The sequence below is a fragment of the Culex quinquefasciatus genome, chromosome 2 (genome assembly GCF_015732765.1).
Source record: "Culex quinquefasciatus strain JHB chromosome 2, VPISU_Cqui_1.0_pri_paternal, whole genome shotgun sequence".
Taxonomy (NCBI): domain Eukaryota; kingdom Metazoa; phylum Arthropoda; class Insecta; order Diptera; family Culicidae; genus Culex; species Culex quinquefasciatus.
In genome coordinates this window covers 7,025,778-7,052,531 of record NC_051862.1, presented here as the reverse complement: position 1 = coordinate 7,052,531, position 26,754 = coordinate 7,025,778, and the positions used below count along the sequence as shown (strand labels likewise).

The 26,754-nt window shown below is 41.7% G+C and overlaps 1 protein-coding gene across 6 annotated transcripts in view; it reads right to left on the bottom strand.

Moving 5' to 3' along the window:
- Nucleotides 1–26,754, bottom strand: part of LOC6037463 (protein 4.1 homolog) — an 81,761-nt gene that overhangs the window by 13,177 nt on the left and 41,830 nt on the right. For all 6 annotated transcript variants that reach the window (XM_038258375.1, XM_038258377.1, XM_038258380.1 and 3 more), the window contains exons 3-4: nt 668–878; nt 5–603 (exon numbers count right to left, since the gene is read on the bottom strand). In XM_038258375.1, the coding sequence (XP_038114303.1) occupies nt 5–603; nt 668–814 (746 nt within the window). In that variant the 5' untranslated portion in view covers nt 815–878. The remainder of the gene's footprint in view (nt 1–4; nt 604–667; nt 879–26,754) is intronic.

The window sequence follows — 26,754 nt, the reverse complement described above, 5'->3', positions numbered from 1 at the left end:
TCACTTATCTCTGTAGACCAGCAGTCCGGACGCGCAAACGCCCAGCATGATGTCCACGCCCTCGGAGTCCTTGGCCGGGTGCAGATCGACGCCGTACATGGCCAGCTTCTTGGCGTTCTCCAGGTAGTGCAGTTCGGCCTCGGCCGGCGTTTGACTCTTGTGTGTTTTGTGCAGGTCCATCACCTTGTCGAGCAGTTCGGGCGTCTGGTTGGGTGCGATTTTGAACTCCTTCAGGTAGGTGCGGTCCTTCATCTCGTCGGCGTCGTAATCACCCAGCTCGGACTGGACGAGGTACGAGCCGAGCAGGGCGTGCGTCACGAACGAGCACGGTAGCCGTCCCTCGAGGATGTCGTTGCGAACTTGGAGGCACAGGTGGTACCGGGTGATGTCCTCCTGGAGCTGGGCCGGCTCTGGCGGGTAGAACTTGACCTCGAAGTTCATTTCCCACGGTTCGGAGCGGAAGAATTTGGCGATGGGTCGCTCCAGCTCGAGCCATACGCGGGGATCGACGGCCGTTACGTAGGTCAAGCCGAAGTAGTCCTTCTCGAGGATGTTTAGTCCGGCACAGACGGAGTTTAGTAGATCTCGTCCTCGGGCTTTGCGCTGTAATTGGGAAGGTAAGGTTAGGATGATTGCGAATCTCAAGCGGGTCTATCATGATACTTACATCAATCGTCACCTCCAGTATCGACCCGTCGAGGACTGTGACTTTGGCGAGGGCCGCCTTCCCGGAGGAGGAGGCCGGCTTCTTCTTGGGTGTGGCTGGCGCCGCCGGTTCCGCCGCAGGGGCAGCCGCTTTCGACTCGCCCGGCATCCTTTCGAGCGAGTACGTCGTACGCAACTACTCGCTGTGTTGGCTGTGATTCAAACGCGAGGAACTGCAAATGGAAAACAACAGAACAAAAAAAAATGAGGTCCGGTAAGAGACGGAGAGTGAGAAATTCAATTTGATGTTGCCACCGCCGTTGGCCATTAGTGACTGGGAAGCCGGCAAGCCGGCCAGGACGCGCGGCTCCTGCCGGGTAATTGACTTATATGGAAATGGGGAAGGGAGGAGCTCGAGGGGACGGAACAAAGTGCAATAATTAGGCGTCTGACTGGCTAGACCTCACACTCCTCCCTGATAAGTTGGCAACCACCGCACTCTGTTCGCCCCTACGACGCTCAAGCCCACTGGGCACACGCGGGCTGCTGCTGTTTGACAGCTGCACTTCCGCTACCAGTCTGTGACAAACCACTCAAGAGAATACACGCTTTATTTTTCTTTCCGCTAAGTTTAACCGCGTGTTTTATTCCGGCCTCCCCGAAACCTCTTTAGGTTGTGGGCCCAAGTCGCGTTTTTCGGTCTAAACGGAAAAGTGCGCGGAATCGTCGGGCGTCATGACGGACGCAAAACCCGCTCCGGTGCAGGTGCCGATGTTGGACGAGTCCAACTTCAACCCGTGGCGTCTCCGCATGTTATCGTTCCTGGAGGAGCACGAGCTCTTGGAATGTGTGCGGTCGGACGTGGGCGACGTGGCGGAACTGAAGGAGAAAGCGGGAGAAAAGCCGGAGGAAAAGACGGCCCGGATGAAGCTGCTGGACAAGCGCATCAGGAAGGACCGTCACTGCCGTTCGCAGTTGATGGCGCGGATTAGCGATGCGCAAATGGACCACCTGGAGGAGGACATGTCCCCGAAGGACATCTGGGACAAGCTGCACAACATCCACGCGCGGAAGAGCGTCGCGAGCCGGATGCGGATCCAACGGCAGATCGTGACGATGCGCTACGATGGGGGAAAGCTGCAGCAGCACTTCTTGCAGTTCGAGAAGTTGATCCGGGAGTATCGGTCCGCCGGCGCGAAGCTGGAGGAGATCGACGTGATTTGCCACCTGTTCATCTCGTTGGGATCAGCGTTCTCCGGTGCTGTGACGGCGCTGGAAACCATGTCGCAGGAGGACCTCAAGCTCGATTTCGTGAAGAACCGGCTCTTGGACGAAGAGACGAAGAAGGGCATCGAATCGCCCACCCCGTCCCAGAGCGATGCTGCGTTTCACGGGGCGAAGCCGCAGAAGAAGCAAAAGTGTTTCGGCTGCAACAAGGAGGGCCACCGGGTGGCCGACTGTCCCGAGAAGAAGAAGCCGCAGCAGAGCAAGAGGAAGCAGAAGTCGAAGGCGAACGTGGCGGATTCCGGCAGCAACCGGAAGGAAGTTTGCTTCGTGAGCGAGGCGAACCCCCAGCAGGCGCGGACGCGCTGGTTCATCGATTCCGGTGCGACGGACCATCTAGTGCGGGACAAGGAGCTGTTCTGTGAGCTGCATCGTCTGAAGAAGCCCATCGAGATCGCGGTGGCCAAGGACGGTGAAACGATCCAGGCGGAGCACTCCGGCACGGTGAAGGTGGTGGCGGTCGTGGACGGTAAGAGAGTGAACTGCACGATTCAAGATGCGTTGTACGTACCGAAGTTGCGCTGCAATTTGTTTTCGGTGCTGCGCGTTGAACAAGCCGGGATGCGCGTCGTGTTCGAAGACGGGAAAGCGACAGTGTACAGTGGTTCCGAAATCGTCGCGTGTGCTACTGTGCAGAACAAGCTGTACGAAATGAACTTTCTGGCTCGGCACGGTACGGACGATTCTTCACTGTTGACGTGCGGTCGCGTGCGGAAGGGGTTCGTGCTCTGGCACCGTCGTTTTGGACATTTGAACGAGCAAAGCCTCAAGTGTCTGGTGCAGAAGGAGATGGTATCCGGACTCGATCTCAGTACCGCCGGGACTGACGATACCGTCGTGTGTGAATCGTGCGTCGTCGGCAAGCAAACGCGGAAGCCTCACCCGCCGCGTGAAGGTCGTCGATCGTCGCGAGTGCTCGAACTGGTACACACCGACGTGTGTGGTCCCGTGTCGCCGGAGGGACTCGACGGGATGAAATATTTTGTGACGTTCATCGACGACTGGACCCATTTCGTGATGGTGTACCTGATTCGCTCGAAGGACGAGGTCATGGAGTGTTTCGAGGAGTACGAGGCCTTGGTGACGGCGAAGTTCGAGCGGCCGATCTCTCGGCTGAAGTGCGACAACGGCGGCGAGTACCGGAACAAGCGTTTCGAGGGGTTCTGCAAGCAAAGGGGATCCGGATGGAGCCTACTGTCCCCTACACGCCGGAGATGAACCCGTTGAGCGAGCGCATGAACCGGACGCTAGTCGAGAAGGCGCGGGCGATGCTTGCTGATGCTGGCGTCGACAAGAAGTTCTGGGGGGAAGCCATGCTGACGGCGGCCTACCTGACGAACCGAAGCCCGACCGCTGCTCTCGAGATGAAGAAAACGCCGTACGAGTTGTGGGAGTCAAAGAAGCCGGACGTATCGAACATTCGTGTTTTTGGCAGCGATATGTTCGTCCACGTCCCGAAGGAGTTGCGCCGAAAGCTGGACGACAAGGCGTGGAAAGGAACGCTCGTCGGGTACTCACACAACGGGTATCGAGTCTGGGACCCCAAGAAACGGACGGTCGTCACGGCGCGCGACGTGGACTTCGTGGAGTCTGTCGCGGTGCAGCAGCAGGTCGCGCAACCCGACTCGCAGTTTGTGCCACTTGAATCCGATGAAGAGAGCTGCGTCGATGACGCGAGCTGTGTCGACGATGGAGACGAGACTTCGGAAGACGAGTTCAGCAGTGCTGCCGATGAACCCGAAGCTGAGGAAGCTGATGGCAGCGGCCGACCTCAAAGACCGAAGAACCCTCCCGCTTGGCACAAGGATTTCGAGGTTGAGTACGCCAGTTTTGCACTCAACGCGATGAACTTCATCGAGGACATCCCGAGTTCGGTCCCTGAGCTGAAAAAGCGGGACGATTGGCACGAGTGGAGAGCTGCGATGCAAGACGAGATGAACTCCATGAAGCGCAACAACGCCTGGACGCTGGTGAAGTTGCCTGCAGGACGCAAAGCCGTTACCTGCAAGTGGGTGTTCAAGGTGAAGCGGGGCGACGCTGAGAAACCGGACCGGTTCAAGGCGAGACTGGTCGCCAGAGGTTTCACGCAGAAGCCCGGGTTCGACTACACCGAGACCTACTCTCCGGTGGCGAAGTTGGACACGCTGCGGGCGGTGTTGGCACTGGCCAACGAGAATCGGATGTTCGTGCACCAGATGGACGTGAAGACCGCGTTCCTGAACGGTGAGTTAGCTGAAGAGATCTACATGACCCAGCCGGAAGAGTTTCAGCAGGGGAATGGTCTGGTCTGCAAGCTGAACCGTTCCATCTACGGGTTGAAGCAAGCGTCCCGGGCGTGGAACGACCGATTCCATGGCGTCATCAGCAAACTCGGATTCGTCCGGAGCGCCAACGACATGTGTCTCTACACCCGAGGAGCTGGAGACAAGAAGCTGATCCTGGTACTGTACGTGGACGACATCCTCCTGGCCGGAACGTCGTTGAAAGTGCTGGAGGCGGTCAAGCAGAAGCTAACCGAGGAGTTCGAGATGACGGACGAAGGTGAGATCAAGCAGTTCCTAGGAATGCGCTATGAACGTGACAAGCTGAAAGGAGTTCTGAAGATCAGTCAGCGCGACTACTTCGATGGCCTCCTGAAGCGTTTCCGGATGGAAGACTGCAAGCCGATCTCGACACCGATGGGGCACCGGCTGAGGCTGGTGAAAGGAGAGGAGAAGCTGAGAACGTCGAAGCCCTACCAGGATTGCCGAGGATTCTCGAGACTGCAAGCGCCTGAAGCACGTGGACACCAAGTTCCACTTCCTGCGGGAGCTGGTGCAGCAGAGGACGATCGAGATCAAGTTCGTGCGCTCAGCGGAGCAACAAGCGGACATCATGACCAAAGGTCTACCGGCAGCTGTCTTCAAGGATCTTCGCGCCAAGCTGGGATTGGAGGAGACGTGCTGTGATTGAGCAGGGGTGATAAGTTGGCAACCACCGCACTCTGTTCGCCCCTACGACGCTCAAGCCCACTGGGCACACGCGGGCTGCTGCTGTTTGACAGCTGCACTTCCGCTACCAGTCTGTGACAAACCACTCAAGAGAATACACGCTTTATTTTTCTTTCCGCTAAGTTTAACCGCGTGTTTTATTCCGGCCTCCCCGAAACCTCTTTACTCCCGGGGATAGCGCGTCGCGGCAAGTGAATCGCGATGATAGTGCAAATTGGAGCACTTTTTTGCATTTCCAAGTGGACGGTAATTGGCAGCGTTTCAAAATGATCCAATTACTGGAAGGATTGGAAAGAGCAAAAGGGATGGTACGATATCACATGGTCTGAGGGAGGGATTTGATTTTTAAATTCGATTTGTAAATCCGTCTGGTGAGCACGAGTTACTACTAAGGTCGTTTCAGCGGATTTGACGTTGTCCAGTGCGATGGTACGGATTCGTTGCATGTAAACAGAACGACGGAATAGATACCGCGACTTATCTTATCAACAAAAAGTGTGTCGTTTCAACGACGGTGATCCTGAACTTCAAGTTCGAAGTGATATGCTCTTGAGTCAACAACAGCTCTTGGCAAATATAAACAGAAATTGCGAGACAGTGTTGAGCGGAAATACAGGTAACTTGCCACTTGTCCGATCTCATGGCATACTGCTTATCAGCAAGCAGTTCTTGGACTTCTTTAGTGGATTGTGCTACTCAATGCTTCCGATATTGAGCCTCCAAAGACCAAAAGTCCGTCATATTGCTTCATGAATCAACCCGTCATCGTCGTCAACACACTATTCTGAGCGCGCGCGCACAGCTAAATTTAACCCATTGACAGAGTACCGCAATTCTGAAAAAAATAAATAAAACAACAAACCGCCGTGGTCGTCACCGTCCACGACCATCAACAACATCCAAACCTCACACAGGTCACATATTTTCAGCGGTGATTCACTTTCCACTTGCCGACTTACAACGCGCGGACTTGCATGCAGCACCAATACCAACTTGAGCCCGAGAGACCTGACTTGAAGTCTCTCTCACATCAAGCAACTCTAGAGTTGCGGACACCTCGCGCACGGAGTCCGGCGTTTATGTTGTAGGTATCTCCTACAAGTGCGCGCGCTAGTCGTCGTGAAGTCGGCATACGCAACCTGGTCAACGCCCATATCTCAACGGTACAAACTACATATTCCCAAGAATTCGTCGCGCGAAGGTCACGATCCTTGTTTTTATTTTGATTACCGACTTTCTTCGTCGACAACGTATTTTTAGCCCATTTCGACGGACTCACACATGTCGATTTGTGTAATGTTTACCGCAGGAGCTTACAGCGCACGTGGTCTTTCTGCGGGATCTGAGCCAAGGTTGGTTGGTCATTCAAGCGGATGTGTGTTCCCCTAGATCCATCAATCAGCGTAGCGTCATCACCGCCAGTCGGAATCGGAATCGAACTGGCTTGATTGATGGGCTAGTAGTTGTTGGCATTGTACCTACTATTGAGTGGGGGTGTCAATCGATGCAACAATCACAACGAGACGATAATAGTGCCAGGTTTGAGTTGATTATATGGGAGGACATCCAGTTTTAGCAACCTTCAAAATGTGGATTTCGCGAATTAACAACAATTCAACGAATCATCCCTGCGGTAAACTTGACGCCAGTAGGCCTGGCCACTCAATCGTTTGAAATGTTTCAATGAATTTCTAGGGTGGTACATTTCGTAGCCGCCTTTCATTTCGAACGATAGAACGGCCAGGCCTACTTGCGTATGTTTTACCGCAGAGACGATTCGTTGAATTGGAATAAATGAAGTTTAGAAGGTTTTCTTGCAAACTTGTTGATACAAACAACTTCCAATGCTTCCCTACCACCACGTATTTACCATTCGGGAACAGTTCCGAGCTGTGGTGGCCATATCTTATCTCAAAGTGCATTCGGCGAACGATTTTTTGCGCGCCAATATGCATGCACCCTCCTGCCCTTCATCCAAAACCGACGACGCCAAGTGTACGTGCCAGTTGGTGTTGCACATTATCGCTTATGGGAGTCCCTCCCAGCAGCGGTTCTATTTTAGAGGGCCTCTTGTTGTGTGTGTGGATAATTTCAACCGATGACCTCAGCTTTGGGGCTAACCTCTGTCGTCACACTGCAACTTTGTGTTACGGCGCTCCAAAAAGGGCGTCGACCTATCCCTCTAGTATCTACATTCTTCGCAGCTTAGATCAAGCTTGGCTTTTTTGCGCACAGCGTGAAATATTTTAATTACGGGCCGGCAAAACAACTCACAGTGAGATTTAATTAAAAACTTTGAAATCGCTCGCCCGGCGTCGGTGCATAATTAATTCCATCAACTGTCCAGTTCTTTGGTCTGGCGACGACGAAGCTATGATTTATAGGTCACACATTCCTTCCCGCCTAAGGGATGAGTTGAGTCTGCGATGACCAGATAAGCGCACGGACACGTGCCCGGTCAACAAGATACAAGGGAATCGCGTGTGCGTTTGAAAATTGGTATTAGGGAAAGGATTATTGCGCGGGCTAGCTTGTTGCTGAACAACGTCAACACAGCATGCTGTGGACTGAAGGACGACTCGCGTGATTTTGGACATCGGTACAGATGTGCGCGCCCGACAATGACATCATCCTCGAATATACGCGGCTAGCATTTTGTGACCGGGGTTTGGCATCGACCGTTTCGAATCTTTTTGGAGAGAGACAAAGCGACGTGGATGGGATGAAGAGGAATAAAATTACTTGGAGCTCCAGCTGTTAGATGTATGTTGGATTTGAAAAGATTTGAAAGCTTAGTGATGTTGTTATCCATAACTTGTAAATTCAAACCCTTTTCACCTTATTCTCAATCTTAAAAAAAAAACCCGAATAAAATACCATGTAATTTTACAAGTTTGATTTGTATCGCAAAACCTTCAAGAATCTTAAGAGCGAGTTTTTCACCGATGTGAAACAGGTCGTATCGAGGTGCTCCGATTTGCATGAAACTTTCAGGGTTTGTTTGTCTATACATGAGATGAACTCATGCCAAATATGAGCCCTCTACGACAAAGGGAAGTGGGGTAAAACGGGCATTGAAGTTTGAAGTCCAGAACACATGAAAAATCTTAAAATTGCTCGCATTTCCGTAAAACTTCATCAATTCCAACTCTCTTAGATGCATTCGAATGGACTTTTGAAGCCCTTCAAAATGTGCTATAGACATCCAGGATTGGTTTGACTTTTTCTCATAGCTTTTGCAAATTACTGTTAAAAATGGATTTTTTTAAAACCTTAATAACTTTTGGCAACAGCCTTCAACACCCATACTCCCATAGGTTAAAAGTTAGGGAATTTCATGGACTATAAGCCTACGTTATTAACTTTTTGGCCAATCGCAGTTTTTCTCATAGTTTTACGATTTTTCTAGAACAAACATTTTACAACGTTAGTTTTTGCCCTGTAGGCCTCCATAGCGGCACTTTTTGGTCTCAATTTTGACATATTCGGAATCCTCAGAAAATTTTACATTAGATTGAGGTGTTCGAATTTAGAATTTGATTGGAAAAAATGCCATTTAGAATTAATTAAAATATTATTTAGCATTTTGTCGGATTAGGGGTAAAACAAGTTTTCGCCTACTTGATACAGCATTTGACGTATTGATCATAGGATAAATAAGATCTATTTCTTTTTTCAAAAATGTTTTATTTAATTATTTTTTAAATCAAGATTACAACTCCAATACTTCTAACTTACGTGAAATTGTCCGAGGATTCCGAATATGACAAAATTGAGACCAAAAAGTGCCGCTATGGAGGCCTACAGGGCAAAAACTAACGTTGTAAAATGTTTGTTCTAGAAAAATCGTAAAACTATGAGAAAAACTGCGATTGACCAAAAAGTTAATACCGTAGGCTTATAGTCCATGAAATTCCCTAACTTTTGACCTATGGGAGTATGGGTGTTGGAGGCTGTTGCCAAAAGTTATTAAGGTTTTAAAAAAATCCATTTTTAACAGTAATTTGCAAAAGCTATAAGAAAAAGTCAAACCAATCCTGGATGTCTATAGCACATTTTGAAGGGCTTCAAAAGTCCATTCGAATGCATCTACGAGAGTTGGATTTGATGAAGTTTTACGGAAATGCGAGCAATTTCAAGATTTTTCATGTGTTTTGGACCTCAAACTTCAATGCCCGTTTTACCCCACTTCCCTTTGCCGTAGAGGGCTCATATTTGACATGAGTTCATCTAATGTATAGACAAACAAACCCTGAAAGTTTCATCCAAATCGGAGCACCTCGATACGACCTCTAGAACAAACCGAGCAGAATCTACAAATACTGCCTCTTAAGTTTAAAAATCTTGGTTGAGTTTCTCGCATACTTAGATCATGTCACCCCAAAATCACCTTAAATTTCCGAGCGATAATTACGGTTGACACCGAAAAATAAAAACTTGTTTTCTTCAAAGAGCCATCGATGACACTTTTCCAGAGGGTTCATGCTTAAATATTAATATGTTCTTGTATGAAGGCAAAGGGCACGACTAGGTCGTAAACTATTCTTTGTGAAATTTAGCTATTCTGAGCGACTTCAGGGTGGCTACTCAAACCGCTAATCGAGAAAATCGAAAATCTGAAAATATTTGTGAAAAATTCGAAATCTTATCTTAATCTGATCTTGAGAATGATTTTTTGAAATATTTTGTTTGTAATTTTTCAGTTCAATTCGCTTTCAAATGAGCAATTCTCTACGAAATCGACCGATACTGTGCATAAGGGGTCTTCTCTATGACCAAAAAAGCCATTTTGTGACTTTGGATCACCCGTAAAAGTCTCCATACAATTCTGGCAGCTTCCAATACAAAAATAGTACGTAAATATTCGAAAATCTGTGTTTTAAAAGGAATTTTCTGATCGATTTAGTGCCTTCGGCAAAGTTGTAGAAATTAAAGAGAACTTTTCTTTTTTTTAAATTAACATTTTTTTTAACAAAAAAATATATTTCCTAAAATCCATATTCTTATTATTTAAAAAAAAATTATGTATGGGGTCAAAACCTCGCCACTTTTGAGCCATAGAGAAGTACGGTCAAAAATTTTGCCACCGATTTATGTTTAACAAATGTGTTTTTTTAAAGATTAGAAATCCTACTCATTTAACTACAGCGTTTAATGTAACATTGACTTTGCAATCGAAAATTAACTTTTACAAATTTTTATCATGTGCACAGTTTTCGAGATATGGTCCTTTAAAGTTTTTATTTTAAATAAAAAAAATAGTTTTTCTTTTTTTAAATAGTGAGTGACCATTTCTGAAAATATTTTTTCAGAAAATTTCCTAAAAATACCGAAATGACCAAAATTATTAAAACATCAAAAATTACCAAGATGACCAAAACGACCACAATTGCCAAAATGACCAAAAATGAACAAAATGACCAAATTGACCAAAATCACCAAAATGGCCGAAATAACCGAAATGCCTAAAATGACCAAAACGACCAAATTTACCAAAATGACCAAAATGATTAAAACTCACGGGGATGCTACGGCTGTCATCTGCATACAATGTCACTGAAGCCTAAAAAGTACCAAAGTTTTGGTGTCTAGTGTCAAAATTATGGGGAGTAACATGACGAAAAGGGCCCAAAATCGAATGGACGAAAATCATTTTTTCTTTATTTTTGTTTTGTTAGTTAAAATTAAATTAAATGTGTTCAATTATCCGGGGCAAATCGGGACACATGGGTTGAATTGGGAAGTGATTTTATCATTGTTTTAGCACAATATTTGGATTTTTTTTATTGGTTTCAGTTATAGATTAGACGCAAAATTAGTTTCTAAATTTGAGCTTTTATGTCTAAAAACAGCTGTTCATAGAAGGTTTTCAGGTCGAAAATTTACCAACACATTCAAACCACGGGTACCATAGAAGTTGGTTTGTTTGACTCAAAAACGTAAATGTGGTAAAATGTACCATGCTTCCTCGAAACTGTATGGTGAGTAGCGTGGTTCACGTTTCTATGAAAAAGACAAAAGTTGTTATTTTGTCTTGCATCAACCGGAATTTCGTTCTTTTATGTCCCCAGAAGCACTCCTGAAAATTTGAGCCCATTTGGTAGGTCTAGGAGCTCCAGTTTTAATTTGAAATTTATATGGGATTTTGATTTATTTTCCATGGGAAACTATCTTTTTACATTGTATTAGAATTTTTATAAATCGATGAAATGACTTGATTCTTATAGTAGGAGATAGGTTTTGAACTGGGAACAACTTTGTAGAACATACCAACATGCTAGAAGTGACCCTTTAAAGATACAGATACTTTTAGATGGTGGCTTTTGAAGGGGCCAGCCACCATCTAAAAGTATCTGTATCTTTAAAGGGTCACTTCCTAGCATGTTGGTATGTTCTACAAAGTTGTTCCCAGTTCAAAACATCTCCAAGTCATTTCATCATTTATAAAAAAATCCTAATACAATGTAAAAAGATAGTTTCCATGGAAAATAAATCAAAATCCCATATAAATTTCAAATTAAAACTGGAGCTCCTAGACCTTACCAAATGGGCTCAAATTTTCAGGAGTGCTACTGGGGACATAAAAGAACGAAATTCCGGTTGATGCAAGACAAAATAACAACTTTTGTCTTTTTCATAGAAACGTGAACCACGTTAATGGTGAGCTCCACGACGTCCCTAACAATGGGCTATGCCCTGTTCGTGGACTCGCTCTTAAGGTTTCCCAACAACATAGTTGAGCTCACATATTGGTTCAACCGCCTCAAATTGCAGATAAAAATTAAAATTATGATGATCTGTAAGTTAATTGCCAAATTAGAATTTGCGAAAGACATTTCAGATGATTTCAAAAAGACACCTGCTGGTAAGCTTTGCCTGAGAACTGATGCTAGACATATATTGTTGTTGGTGGCATTTTTGGTTTATTTCAATTAAAAGAATCATTTCGAGAAGCAACAGGACTTTTTTTTCAAAAAAAAATAAATAAGGTTTATTATATTTTGATTTGTGACCCTCTGAAATGTTAATCCCGAAACAGCGCCACCAAACATTTGGTGGCGGCTTCAGCAAGCTACGTCAGTATCACGGGCCTGTTAAAACTACAAAAATGATCCAATCGACCAAAATTACTAAAATAACCAAAATGATAAAAATTACCAAAATGACCAAAACGACCAAAATGATCGAAATGACCAAAAAGATCAAAACGACAAAAATTACCAAAATGACGAAAACGACCCGAATTACCAAAACGACCAAATAACCAACACGATCAAAACGACCAGAACGATCAAAATTACCAAAATGAATAAAACGACCAAAATAAACAAAACGACCAAAATTACCAAAACGACCAAAATGAACAAAACGACCAAAATGATCAAAACGACCAAAATGAACAAATGACCAAAATGAACAAACGACCAAAATTACCAAAATGAAGAAAACGAGCAAAATGATCGAAATAACCGAAAAGATCAAAACGATCAAAACGACCAAAATGAACAAACGACCAAAATGACCAAAACGATCAAAATGACCTAAACGACCAAAATTACCAAAATTACCAAAACGATCAAAATTACTAAAATGACCAAAATGATCAAATGATCAAAACGACCAAAATGACCAAAATGACCAAAACCACCAAAATGACCAGAATTACCAAAATGACTAGAATGACCAAAATGACCAAAATGACCAAAATGACAAAAACGACCAAAATGACCGAAAACGCCCAAAATGACCAATCGACCAAAATTACCAAAATTACCAAAACGACTAAAATTACCAAAATTACCAAAATGATCAAAATGATCAAAATGACCAAAATGATCAAAATGACCAAATTGATCAAAACGACAAAATGACCAAAAATGGCCATAATGATCAAAATGACCAAAACGAGCAAAATGACCAAAATGACCAAAATGATCAAAATGACCCAAACGACCTAAACGCCCAGAATTTCCAAAACGACTAAAATGACCAAAATGACCGAATTGTCCAAAATGACCAAAATGACCCGAATGACCAAAATTACCAAAATGACCAAAATGACCGAAACGCCCAAAATGACCAAAACGACCAAAATGACAAAAATTACAAAAATTACCAAAATGATCAAAATGACCAAAATGATCAAAATGACCAAAATGATCAAAAAGACAAAATGACCAAAAATGGCCAAAATGATCAAAATGACAAAATGACCAAAAATGGCCAAAATGATCAAAATGACCGAAACGACCAAAATTACCAAAACGAGCAAAATGACCAAAATGACCCAAACGACCTAAACGACCAAAATAACCAAAATGACCAAAATGACCGAAACAATCAAAATGACCAAAATGACCAAAATGATCGAAACGACCAAAATGAGCAAAACGATCATTTGTTAAAAATAACTGTTTTTTGTTTTCAATGATTTTGACGTATTTTCAAATAAAAAATAGTGCAGTAGTTCTAATTCAGAATTGTTTCTTCGGAATATTTTGTGTTGAAGAATTTTGTTCTATGTACACTTCTTCAAACATATTTTTTTCAATAGCTTTAAAAAATAAGAACTCGAAATTTGTATTTCGAGCCATCACGCTACGAAATCCTCCAACCCTTTTCCAAAAGGGTTCCCCTATCAACCACAGGTAGTTTTTCCCTTTGAAATATTTACGAGGAAACGCTCGTAAATCGTTATCGAGGCAGCAACAAACCCCTCCAATAAAACTGCACATTTGGTACTAAACTGGTGGGGGACCTGATGAATTTTTCGTGATGTGTAGACCGATGGTCGCCGAAAGAAGTGGTCAAATTTCCTGTGGTCCTCAGAAGAAAGTGGAACAAACGCACATTTTCTCAATTTGTTTACGACCCGTTCTTACCAGCTGGTCAATCGATCCAGAATTGAAACTAGAACTCGCTCGTTGTGGGGTTGTTGTGGACAAACTTTGTCCGCTGTACGCCGTACACACCAGAATCTCTCAATCTAAAAATAAAAGTTTGCGTGTTTGCCGGGTGTGGTCGCGTCGCGCTCAAATTTACTGCCACCACGGTCTTGATAATAAATGAAACCTGGCCGGTAGACCCAAATTCGATGTCCTCGAAGGAAGCCGTTGACTTGGGTTTCTGGGTTGGGGGCTCAATTTCGCTGGCGCCACCGCTGGTCGTAAAAGGACTCGAAGCAGACGCTACTTGCTCTCGGTTGTTGGTAACGCGAACCCCCCTCCTAAAGCAGAGTTACATATTGTTCTCCGGGGAATCGAGTTATGAACAAGTTGGAGATGATATCTACCGGGGTTTTTTGGCTAGGAGGAGGCGAAAAATCAATATCTGGAAAATTGTCACTCGCAGCGAGGTGTCATTTCAATAAATCAGCGCTGGAGGTCGCGACTCAAACCCACCAACATCAATTGCGAACAACAGTTTTGCCCAATTACGGGCGGGACTAACTCAATTGCTGCAACTTTCGCATACATTGTCAGTGGCGCAGAGTTCAGAGCTACAATATCTTCATCCTGTCCCTGACGACGTCAAGTCGCGCGCGGCTTGAACACGCGTCAGCAGTTTGCGCTTCAAATTGATTTAAATTTCCATACGAACGTTCGGTTCAGCTCTTCAAACGGTATTTTAGATCCATTGTCTGGTGATGTGTTCTGTTCGCTCGTGTGCATTTTGAGCCCTCTCTTTTCAAAATGATATTCTGCCCACACGCAATCTTTTGGGGGGTGATGGACATTGTACTTGGTATTTGCTTTGTTTTTAGGCAAATAAGAATAATTTGATTAAACTCAAAAGGTCATAATATAAAATTTGCAATGGGCGTCCAACCGAACTCGTCACCTCCAAAAATGGAAGACTCTCCTTTTCCAAAAAAAAAAAAAAAGAAAGACATATCCAGGAAACATGAAATCGAAACCCGTTTAGTCCATGTTTTATCTATATCGCGTCATCGTCGTCGTCGCCGTCTACCCGGTTGGTTAGTACACACATTAATTTGGAGGTTTTATCGATACACGCGCCGAGTAACGGCGCACCCGGCATCAACAACACTCTCTTTCACCACTTTGAACGACTTTCGAATGATCTTCCGCCGGGGGCTTGGCCCCGGTCTGGAAGGAATGCTGTCTCTTGATGCATATATTTTTGTTTTTGAATGCAGAAAAAATGACAGAATTTGAACAGAACGAAAGCTCGTGAAAGTACAAAAAAAAACAGTTTATTGCGATTTTTGCTGTAACGATTTTTTAAAGAAATACTTACACCCAAAACTGGGCAGTACTAATCCGAGAGAACAATGGCCTCGAGTCGAGAGAATATTGGTACCATTCACGGACAGCTCGAGATGGGCCAGAGAATCATTCTCTCGAGGTTCATTTGCAAAAAAGTTCATCTGTCAAACAAAAAACCAAAAGCGTCGACTACGGGAATCGAACCAGAGACCTTTGGCAAACGAACCCAATGGCTTAACTGCCTCGGCCACCACAGCTTGGTGACTAAGGAGTGGTCAGATGTCGATTTATGACACTTGTTGGAGATTTATGGTTTTAATTAACGAATGAACACGTTTGTTATGACGGTATGAGTTGGTAGCATTAGTCTTTCGATTTTGGCACTGAGCCCTCAATAATTTTTGAGGGAACGATTCTCTCGGCTCTGAATTATGGGTGTAGTTAATTCCAGTTATACTTAAAAAAAAATTCAAAAAAATAAAATAATTTGCATTCAAAATGAACTTAAGAGCGAGTTTTTCACCAATGTGTAACAGGTCTTATCGAGGTGCTCCGATTTGGATGAAACTTTCAGCGTTTGTTTGTTTATACATGAGATGAACTCATGCCAAATATGAGCCCTCTACGACAAAGGGAAGTGGGGTAAAACGGGCTTTGAAGTTTGAGGTCCAAAAAACCGAAAAAATCTTAAAATTGCTCGCATTTCCGTAAAACTTCATCAATTCCAACTCTCTTAGATGCATTCGAAAGGTCTTTTGAAGCACTTCAAAATGTGCCATAGACATCCAGGATTGGTTCTACTTTTTCTCTTAGCTTTTGCAAATTACTGTCAAAAATGGATTTTTTTTAAAACCTTAATATCTTTTTGCAACAGCCTCCAACACCCATACTCCCATAGGTCAAAAGATAGGTAATTACATGGACTATAAGCCTACGGTGTTAACTTTTTGGCCAATCGCAGTTTTTCTCATAGTTTTTCGATTTTTCTAGAACAAACATTTTACAACGTTAGTTTTTGCCCTGTAGGCCGCCACAGCGGCACTTTTTGGTCTCAATTTTGTCATATTCGGAATCCTCGGACAATTTCACGTAAGTTAGAAGTATTGGAGTAGTAAATTTGATTGGAAAAATTGCCATTTAGAATGAATTAAAATGTTTTTTAACAATTTGTTGGATTAGGGGTAAAACAGGTTTTCGCCTACTTGATACAGCATTTGACGTATTGATCACAGGGTAAATAAGATCTATTACTTTTTTCAAAAATGTTTTATTTAATTATTTTTCAAATCAAAATTACAACTTCAATACTTCTAACTTACGTGAAATTGTCCGAGGATTCCGAATATGACAAAATTGAGACCAAAAAGTGCCGCTATGGCGGCCTACAGGGCAAAAACTAACGTTGTAAAATGTTTGTTCTAGAAAAATCGAAAAACTATGAGAAAAACTGCGATTGGCCAAAAAGTTAACACCGTAGGCTTATAGTCCATATAATTACCTATCTTTTGATCTATGGGAGTATGGGTGTTGGAGGCTGTTGCAAAAAGATATTAAGGTTTAAAAAAAATCCATTTTTGACAGTAATTTGCAAAAGCTAAGAGAAAAAGTAGAACCAATCCTGGATGTCTATGGCACATTTTGAAGTGCTTCAAAAGACCTTTCGAATGCATCTAAGAGAGTTGGAATTGATGAAGTTTTACGGAAATGCGAGCAATTTTAAGATTTTTTAGGTTTTTTGGACCTCAAACTTCAAAGCCCGTTTTACCCCACTTCCCTTTGTCGTAGAGGGCTCATATTTGGCATGAGTTCATCTCATGTATAGACAAACAAACGCTGAAAGTTTCATCCAAATCGGAGCACCTCGATACGACCTCTAGAACAAACCGAGCAATATTTACAAATACTGCCTCTTAAATACTAGTAGGGATAAATGAAATCAACACAATTTCGAGTACATTATGTTTCAAAGTATCATAAACCTCTAAAACAAATGTTATGCCATTTACTCTCAATTGTCTGCTGTGAATTTATAGGACAGTCGCGTTTTCGCGTGGTTTATAAATGGTCCCGAATGGATTTTCTCATCGATTTGGTTTCTTCGGTAAAATTATTGGACTTTTCAGAAAAAAAAAATACACGGATTTTTTTTAAATTTTGTTTGACTTTTTGTTTCAATAACATAAATTCTTAAAATATATTTTTTATTTTTTAGGTAGTTTAAGGTTACCATAAAATACATCTTTTGCGCTTGATTTTAAAATGGTACAAAATCTTAAATCGCAGATTTTTTTAAATGATCTTTGGAAAAAAATCTTTTTAAAAAAAAAAATGTTGGATGCAAAATTAAATTCACCATTAAAAATACAAGTTATAGGCATTTCAAAGTGAAATTTTTCGATTTTTTTTTGCAATTATTAATTATTTTATTAATTTCTTTAATTTTAAGTTTTTGACATTGTGAATCAGATTGCTGGTTGTTGACTTTTTAAGTTGAAATTTGGCTCAAAATATGCCTTTTTTAGTACCCTAAAACAACATACAGTCGACTCTCTGGTTGTCAATATCCAAGGGACCGACTCGATTGAAATTTGTTTTTTCTTGCTAATCAGCTATGGGAGAGAATCATGGCAACGTCCAACAAACAAAAACAAAGAAATGTCAAACACCCTTCAAAGCTTCGTTTCTCAAAGAAAAGCCATGAGAAAGTGAAATTATTGACAACCGGAATAGATGTTTAAAGCAAATAGAATCCAAGGGACCATCGAGGAAGAGATCCTTCAAGCAAGAGAAAATATCGAGGAATAAAGACAATCGAAGTATGCAGTTTGAAGGGACTGAAGAATTCATCGGTACATGGAGCAATATTGATATCGAGAAGATCGACAGCCAGAGAGTCGACTGTATCACAAAATTTCGAAAATTAAAGATTTTTTTTTTTTGGTATTCAAGCAAATAAAAAAATTGGGAAATACATTCCGTGTATCTAATTTTTCTGAAATGCCTTAATTAAAAGTCAAAGTAGTTATGTCACAGACATAACCGGAATGGCGTAGACTTACGTAAAATTTAGATATGTGGACATGTGGGTTTTCCATATATTAATTTGAAGAATTAGCTATATATATTGGAAGGAACACCCATTCGAACGGCAAAGAGAGGAAAGAAAGAGACGAAGGAATTTTAGCGAGTCGAATGGGGGGAGGGTGAGAGGGGGCATAGGGGTTGGGGGCGAGAGCAGCCTCAGAAAGCTGTGCAATCTGTCGCCCCCGAAGACCAAAATTTGTTCCTGAAATTTAAATTCAAATTAGCTCGCTGCCTCGTCCCGGGTGGGACGAGGGCAACTCTTTCAACACTTTAGAATTGGATGAGACGTAAATCTTTCAGAAGCGCTCGCCGCGAATGCGACGAGCTAGTTGGATGTCCCGATTGTTTAACAACCAAGGCTTGACCCACGAGAGGCTTTTCGGCGGAAGGCAGCAGGCGCGCGCCTCATCTTGTTGATGCCTCGTCCCGGGTGGGACGAGGGATGGGGATTGAAGCACCTCCGAACCACAGCAACCACGAAAGATCCTAACGGTCCGGCCATCGAGAGGCAACTGGCTGACGGTGACGACGAGAAGGCGATGCGCACTTCTTTTCCAGTTCTGGTCCCTCTCTCCTGCTGCTGCTGCTCTGGTCTCTCTCCTGCTGCTCTGGGCTGAGCTTTCCTGCTGCTGCTGCTGCTGCTGCCGGTCTGACGTCTGAGACGTGAATGATGGAATGGGCTCTGGCGCACGTTCTTATGTATGATTTCGGCCCGCTACTTCCCCTCCTTTTTGCGACCGACACTCGGTCGCGTTGCTCGGATGATTTTCCCCTCAAAATAGGTACTTGACATTCCCGTCCGTGAGTGGGAAGCGCTCATTTTGCTTGCAAAATCTCTGCATTTTGAAAACATTTTAAAACATTCAATTGTTTCAATAGTTAAACTATTTTGCCAACAATGAAAGTTTTATAGAAAATTGCTGAATAATTTTCGAATCGAATGGCACATAAATCGTGTCGATTCGATTAGAGGGAAGCAAGATATAAGCGTTTGACGGATGACGCAGTAATCCAGGGCCTTCGGCCCGGGTTTTTTGGAATGACACCCCAGTACCTTCGACAAAGACGTAAGTCTACGTCAAAACCAACAACTATCGATGAGAAAATGTATTCTCAAGGTACTGATTTTTGAATATTCGTCCATATAAGTCCATTTTATTATACATATGACCAGCTCGGTTTAAGTAACTTAATGTTTTATTTTTTTCAAGATATTATTTTTGAGGTTATGTTTTCCACCATCATAATGTTATGATTCAAGCAATAAATTTCTTCGACTGCAAACTGCCCACTTTTACGTCCTCAACAGCTTGGAAAGCCTCCAAATAAGGTTAGATGAACTCGCCGCATCCATCATCGCGGTCGGGGGGCTCACCACACTGCCTGCGCCCGTTGAACTATTCGGACCCGCAGTCGAAAGCGCCAACACTAACACCATAGTCGGCGGACAGTTTACGAGTTCCGAAACTATCGCTCGGGTTAAACGTGCAACGGAACCGGCTTCATCAAACCGGCCGGCCAAATTTGTTACCTGCAAGTGGGATTGAGGTTTTCGGGGGTCTCAGATTTGACCCTTCCGGGACTGATTTGTGAATTTGGCCTGGTTGTATTTAGCGTGGCGTGAGTTATGGACGTCGACCTGCTCGCAGCCCTTCTGAACACAACAGTTACGTGATATATTTGAACAGCACCGCTGAAGAAATGTTTGGTTAGCGACCATAGCATAAACTGATGGACGCATGAAGGTTCAAATGATTCCATTTGAAAAAAAAGACTGTATCGACTCGTCTCTCACTCCAGACTTTTGACGTCCAGTGACGATTTCTACCGAGGTGGGCATGTCCCGCATCATCGCCATGTTTACTTTGGAAACGGCGAGGGGTTTTCACCCTGGTGCGATGAAAGCATAAAACAGGTTTTCATTTCACCGCGCGATAAAACCGCGGGCCGGGAATTGACGAGCCATCGACGGGGCGTTGTTTCGCGAAAGTCGAATTTTTGATAGCTTAAACGTTGAATGTTGCGGGGCGTAATTGAGGCGCGATAAAAGGTTGGACACATTGGATCGGTGACGGTGACGGGCGGTGAAGAAGACTACGTACACAGGGTTGATTGAGGATGGTGACGTGAGTTGATTTAGGTCAAGTGGCAATACGTGGTGCTATTATACTCTATGAAAAGTGCAATGAACTTTGTAATATTGGCAAATACGTTTCAAATTCTCAGATTATTTCATATTCAAACAACTTGATAAAATGACGTTTATATTAAGTTTATGATGTTGAAAAATTCTCCCTCTCAAATTCTTCCTAATCACCACGTCAAATTTAATTACTCTACAAATATGTTCCGTCCTCGTTCCATTCGCTTCATCTCCAATAAACTTCCTCTCCAAAGTGTACCCCAAACTTTTTTTTCGTGCCTCACAACCAATTTTTATGCGGCATGCTCATCATCAGCGAACATGACAACATCGTAAAAAAAAGTTTCCCCACAAAATTCCACAACAATGTGTATATGCTTTTTCCCTCTCTAATTTGTTTTATTTAGACTTTTTTTTTTCTGTGGTTGGTATAGGCCCACCCGAATTCCACTCGAAGCCATGTCGTGCTTATTGGTTGGTTAACCCTTAAAATTTTTTTTTTGTTTTAGAAAAACATCAGCAAAAATTAAATCTAAAATTAATCTAACCGGCATTTGAAAAAAGGCAAAAAAAAAGTTTGAAATTCAAAATATGACAAAATCATAATTTCCAACAGCCAGTCAAGGGTTAAACCCTCGATCCGGCCGGAATTCCATCCAGGTTCGGTGTGCAACATTGTCCCCGTGTCCTTCTGCGGAAACATCATTAACTTCCCTGAGGGCAAGTGGTCTGGACGGACGGACGTGGACACATTTTGCATATTACTTGATGCGGTGGCATACCGCACCACACATATTGCGGTTGAATTCAAATTTCCTGAACGCTGTTAACTGCGAGGACCATGATGGGGTGGTCATCGAGGTGGGTTACCGGCTTGTTTGAGTCACAACAGGTGCACGAACGATTACCCCGGAAAGGTGGCATTTTCTGCAATATTTACTTTGTCGGAGCGGAAAATGAAGCCAAATTTGTGCAACAGTTTTCGTTAGAAAAAACCGACAAAACTAATTCAAAATGTTGTACAAATAAGAGGTGTTGTACAACACCTGATTCTGCTTTAAATTTGGCAAATTTCAACATGGAGTTTGATTTATTTTGTTTGTACCCTTTCCTCAATCTCTTTAAAATATAATTTGTAATATCCTGTAGTTCAAAATATTGTTAGCGAATGTCTTTTTCATATAGATATTTTTTTTCTAAAATTTGTCATTCGTCTTGTTGTTATTTTTATAACAATGCAATAAAGCTAGTGAATACAAAAAAAGCATCGGTCAAGGTCATTTAAATCAAACTCTCACAATTGATGACGCGGCATTCTCGTTGATGATCTTTTCGTTCGCACATTCTCAAGATCACCATTGGGAAGCATCACTTTTTTACGGGCGTCATCAACTTTAGTTGACAAAATCTCAAGCGTTCTCTTTTCTTTACTGTTCGCGCGCTTCATTTTTACGACCCCCTCCTTGTCAAATCGACAATTACGATAATTTTCTCTCTGATTTAATTCTCACCCTTAAGAGGCACAACCGAGCGTTGAAAATTGAGCGCCACAATAACTAAATTGTGCTCAATTAGAAGAAACTCTTGAATTGCAATTGTCGCCCGCGACTGTGTGGAAATTGTGACCGCATTGTTAAGGTTGCGAGCATTATTTTTTGAAGTAGTTCAAAGGTGGATACGCACCTCACCCAGTTATTCCGAGATGTTGTAACGTGGGGAAATTGCTATGTTGAGACCATTGTTTATGCATTCATGACTTTTTCTCTCCGGACATTCCAAGTGCGAATAGTTTGTGAACAGTAAAAAAAAAGTTGGTAAAATTGTATTAATATATTTTATTTAAACAAAAATAAAAATTAGTTGGATTTCTTAACAAAATGTTTGAAAAAATATGTCAAGAAAAAATATGTTTTTTTGTAGTGCAACAAGTGAAAATGAAAAACACTGCACAAATGTGTGAAAGAGAAAGTATGTGTATCGCTTGCGTGCTCCGAGAGAGAGAAGCAAGAAAAAGCGCAAAATTAGGTCATTCATCAGATTTGTAAAAATATAACACATATTCCCATACCCTGCCACACGATAAACGCGGGTTGAACGGCATTGGAGCTTGATTAGTGAACACAACACTGACTGCCTGGCGGCAGTTAGTGCAAAATCGTTGACTGGTGACGACAGCGCGACGGGCAGACTCCTCCAACAAAGTTGGAGTGAGTGTATTCAGCTGTTGAGTGTTGTGTTGAAATCTGCGGATATTGTTATTTCAGGGGAATAGTATCTGTTTTGGCAACGCCAAAATGGACAGGGGCGAACGGAAATAGTAAAACGAAATTTTATTGCAATTTGCATATTTTATGGCACTATAAAGTAAAATGATGTCTTTTTGTCGCCTATCGCAAGTATTGAAAAATCAGTTTTAAATTGCAAAACTAAAAGAATTATTTTTATACGGGCCTAATACCTTAAACTGGAGTGACATTGATAGGATTTCAATTTATTTTTGGATAAGGATTATTTTTATCTAAACAAGTAATGGGTTAGACCACACAAAGACAAAGTTCATGCACTATTTTTGAAAAAAAGTTTTTTCAATAGTATTTTAAAAAATAGTTACGTTAAAAATTCTTGAATTGAATTCCGGGGTGACTTTGATAGTAATAGTTTTTCTTGTAAAAATCAGATTTAAGGTGTTAAAATTTTATTTTTACGTCAAATGTACCATCACTAAGGTTGCTAATATTGTTTTTGAGAAACAAATCAATGTTTATATTTAGTTATCTATGTTTATAAGCTTTTTAACAAAATACAAATAAATTTTAGGTAAAATTGTTGAAAAGTCAGATTATAGCCTGAAATTTGTTAAAACTAGTTTTGTATATAAAATTATCGATTTATATTGCTTTTTAAGCTGAATTCGATGCACGGATCAAAAGTTTTCACATTTTATATGAAATTTGTTCAACTGAAAATGCCTGTAAATTTTGAGATTTTTTTAAATTATGTTTCAAAACAAATAATATTTATTATTTACAAACTTATTTTACCTTCTCCTGCTGGAAAATTGCCCAAAGAATCCGAAAATGCATTCCGTTTCCCGATTCAAAATCATGTTCATTGAGAGAATCATGACAATTTGAGAAGATTAAAATAATGCTATTTATCAACAGTTTCTTAAATATAGGTAACTAAGGTACTTTATAAACTTTTCAAAATTTTATGAAAAAATCTTCTTGAGGTACTTTGAACACTTTTCTACCTCGGTCAGTATGATTCCAAATCATTCCGTACAAATTTAATTTGTACTATCCATTTTTAGGAAAAATCTAAAACCTATTCAAGTCACCCCGTTTTACGGTACTTTTTTTTACTGTATTGTTTGATGTTATTTTTTAAATTTTTTTCCTTGCGCATGCCAGATGTAAATTTACACATTATTTTATGTCATAGGACCCATTGTTGGAAGTAATTTTACCAACTGTGTATAAAATTTTAATTTTTTTACCGATTTTTCAACAGTCCGGTAAATAAAATTACCGAATTTGGTTAAATCTTACCGAAATTCGATAATGATGTTCATTATTGTTCATCGTACTACCAATTTTCGGATAAATTCTGTTCATTTTGACAGATGGTTTACCTATCTAAACTTTACCGATTTTTAAATTACCGAATTCGGTAAAGAGTGTGTACTCTCCATAAAATTCTAAAATTTTGATTTTTAATGAGTTTCGAAATTTAAGTGCCAGAATTTTAAAGAGAGTAGAAATCAACAACAACTAATTGTTTTTATACTGATTCACCCGAGCATGGGTAAATAACAAGGGAAATGCGTAATAATACCTTTCTCTGGTATCAATACCAAATTTTGGTATTCCTGGACCCTTTAAAATTTGTCTTAAGAATTATGCAAGAGCAAAATGTGCTATCATACCAATTTAAAGCATTGTTTTGATATTGCAAAATTGCAGAATTTGTCAATGGTCGAACACCACATATTGGTATTCTTTTGGTATTACAGTGTTTTATCAAATTCCTCTGAAACTATGGGAAAATTTTGACCAATTTTGACAAAATAATTAATTTTGCGCTAAAATGATGTCTCAAAGCGAATGCTTTCATTGAAAACCGGAAATTTCAAACTTGATTTCAAACATTTTTGATATACCCCCTAAAGAAATGACATGAAATTGTGAAAAAAATTCTAAGTCAGGATGGCACATTTTGGTATTATTTTGGTATTAAAATGTTTTATCAAATTCCTCTGAAACTATGGGAAAATTTTGACCAATTTTGACAAAATAATTAATTTTGCGCTAAAATGGTGTCTCAAAGCGAATGCTTTCATCGAAAACCGGAAATTTCAAACTTGATTTTAAACATTTTTGATATACCCCCTAAAGAAATGACTTGACATTGTGGAAAAATTTCTAAGTCATGATGCCACATTTTGGTATTATTTTGGTATTGAAAGGTTTCATCAAATTCCTCTGAAACTATGGGATTTTTTTATAAATTTTGATGAGATAATTAATTTTGCGCTAAAATGACTTGAAACCCAAAAATGTTAAAAATGATTTTCAATTTTTTTTTTATCTACCCACTAAGATTTTTTTTTAAACGTTGAAATTTCTCTAAGTTGGGATAACCAAATACTTTGAAAAACGAGTTAATCAACAGATTATAGAATTTTGGTGAATTGAGTCCGGTTTGTGCTGTCACCGAGTTCGGATCGTTGTGCTTCGTGTGTGCGGTTTTTTTGTGTTTTAGGCTGTTTTGGGAAGTGTTTGTTCCAAGTTTTGTGTGATTCGGCCCATGTTTGTGCTGGGATTGGTTTTGCGGTCGAGTTTTTGATGGTTTTGTGTTTGATTCCCGTTAAATTCAATTTTTCTCTTAGATTTTTCCAATCCATATTGATGGTTTGCGCGGCGTCGGTTCGGTGTGTGCTTGTGTATTAGTGTCGTCGACAAGAAAAAAATAACGAGTTTGGTTGTCTGTATGCGTGCGTTGTTCAGCGATGACACGAGGTTACAGCGGGTTACAGCGAATGTTGTAGCGCGGGTTGCGTTGGTGTAAGTGAGCTGTAATGTGAATGCGGTTACGGGACTGTTGTGGACGAAAGGAAAAAGGGCGAAAGAGACACGCAGCACCACATTCATTTGAGAGAGCAGAGCGGCAGCCGAGCCGAGGTTTTGTCACAAATTCTTTGGTCGTGGCTTGGGACTGGTGGAGTTTTCGGCGGGAGCAGCGGCAGAAACTGGTGAGGAAATTCCAATAGGAACCCAGAGCGAGAGAGTGCTAAAGAATGTATGTGTGTGTGCATGTGATTTTACAGATCAGGGTTGCCGGATTGTCTAATTTTTATTTTTACAACCAACTTTTTTTTACGATTAACTAAAAGATGAACCTTTTCACGTTTCTTTTATCTTGCTGCTCTTTGGCGCTAAAATGCATGAATAGCTAAAATGAATTGATATTCAAGCATATGTCTGCGTCTGGTTTAATGGGTTGGGTTTTTATTTCTTTTGTGTTGCTGTTTGTGTGCCTAAGACAGTAATTAAATTAATTATTTTTTTGTGTGATTGGCTGAGTGAATAAATGAATGAAAGAGTATGAACATTACTAATGAAATATTTGGTTTCAGGGCAAGCCTACTGCTGATATAAAAACGAACGGGTAGCGTTTTTCGGTAGTCGTGTGATCGATTTTTATATTAATGTTCATAAATAAATAAACAAATTTAATTCGAAAGTTTAGTCCGAGCAACGCGTCGGGTCTGTTTTGTTTTGCGCGTTCGTCGCCGTGTTTGATAAATGATATAGTAGTTTTCCTTGTATTATTTCTACGGCTTGAAAATATGTGTTTTGTAGGTGCGCTATATGCTTGCGAGGTATAAATTTAAAATTCGAAAAGACTCTCAGCATAGCCCGGAGAGCACGATAACGAGTATTTCTCCTACGCGATTGCCAAGCCCTTCTTGTTGCTTCGTAACTCATCAGTTATCGGTCGCTATTCTTATAACTATTCAAAAGTTGAAATCGTCTATGATCCACTCGAACTATACACTTTAAGTAGAGCTTTGTTAAATACATTCTTTGTGGTTTTATCTTTCCACAGCCGGCTGTCTAAGATAATCCATCTAATCCTAAATAAACCACAAATAAACGGGAATAGTCTCAACAGCAGCATCCGATTGCTTGCCTTGGGAATAATACATCACCCCATTAAACAAAACTTATCGATTATTTGGGTCACATCATCATCTTCTATGATGAATCCTGACCATCACCCTTCCCTACTAACAAAATCCCAAGTAGAAGTAGTTTTCCGGCACACGCGGGGGGTGTGGATATCGTATAGAACCCACCCTTGGTAGCAGCCTGTG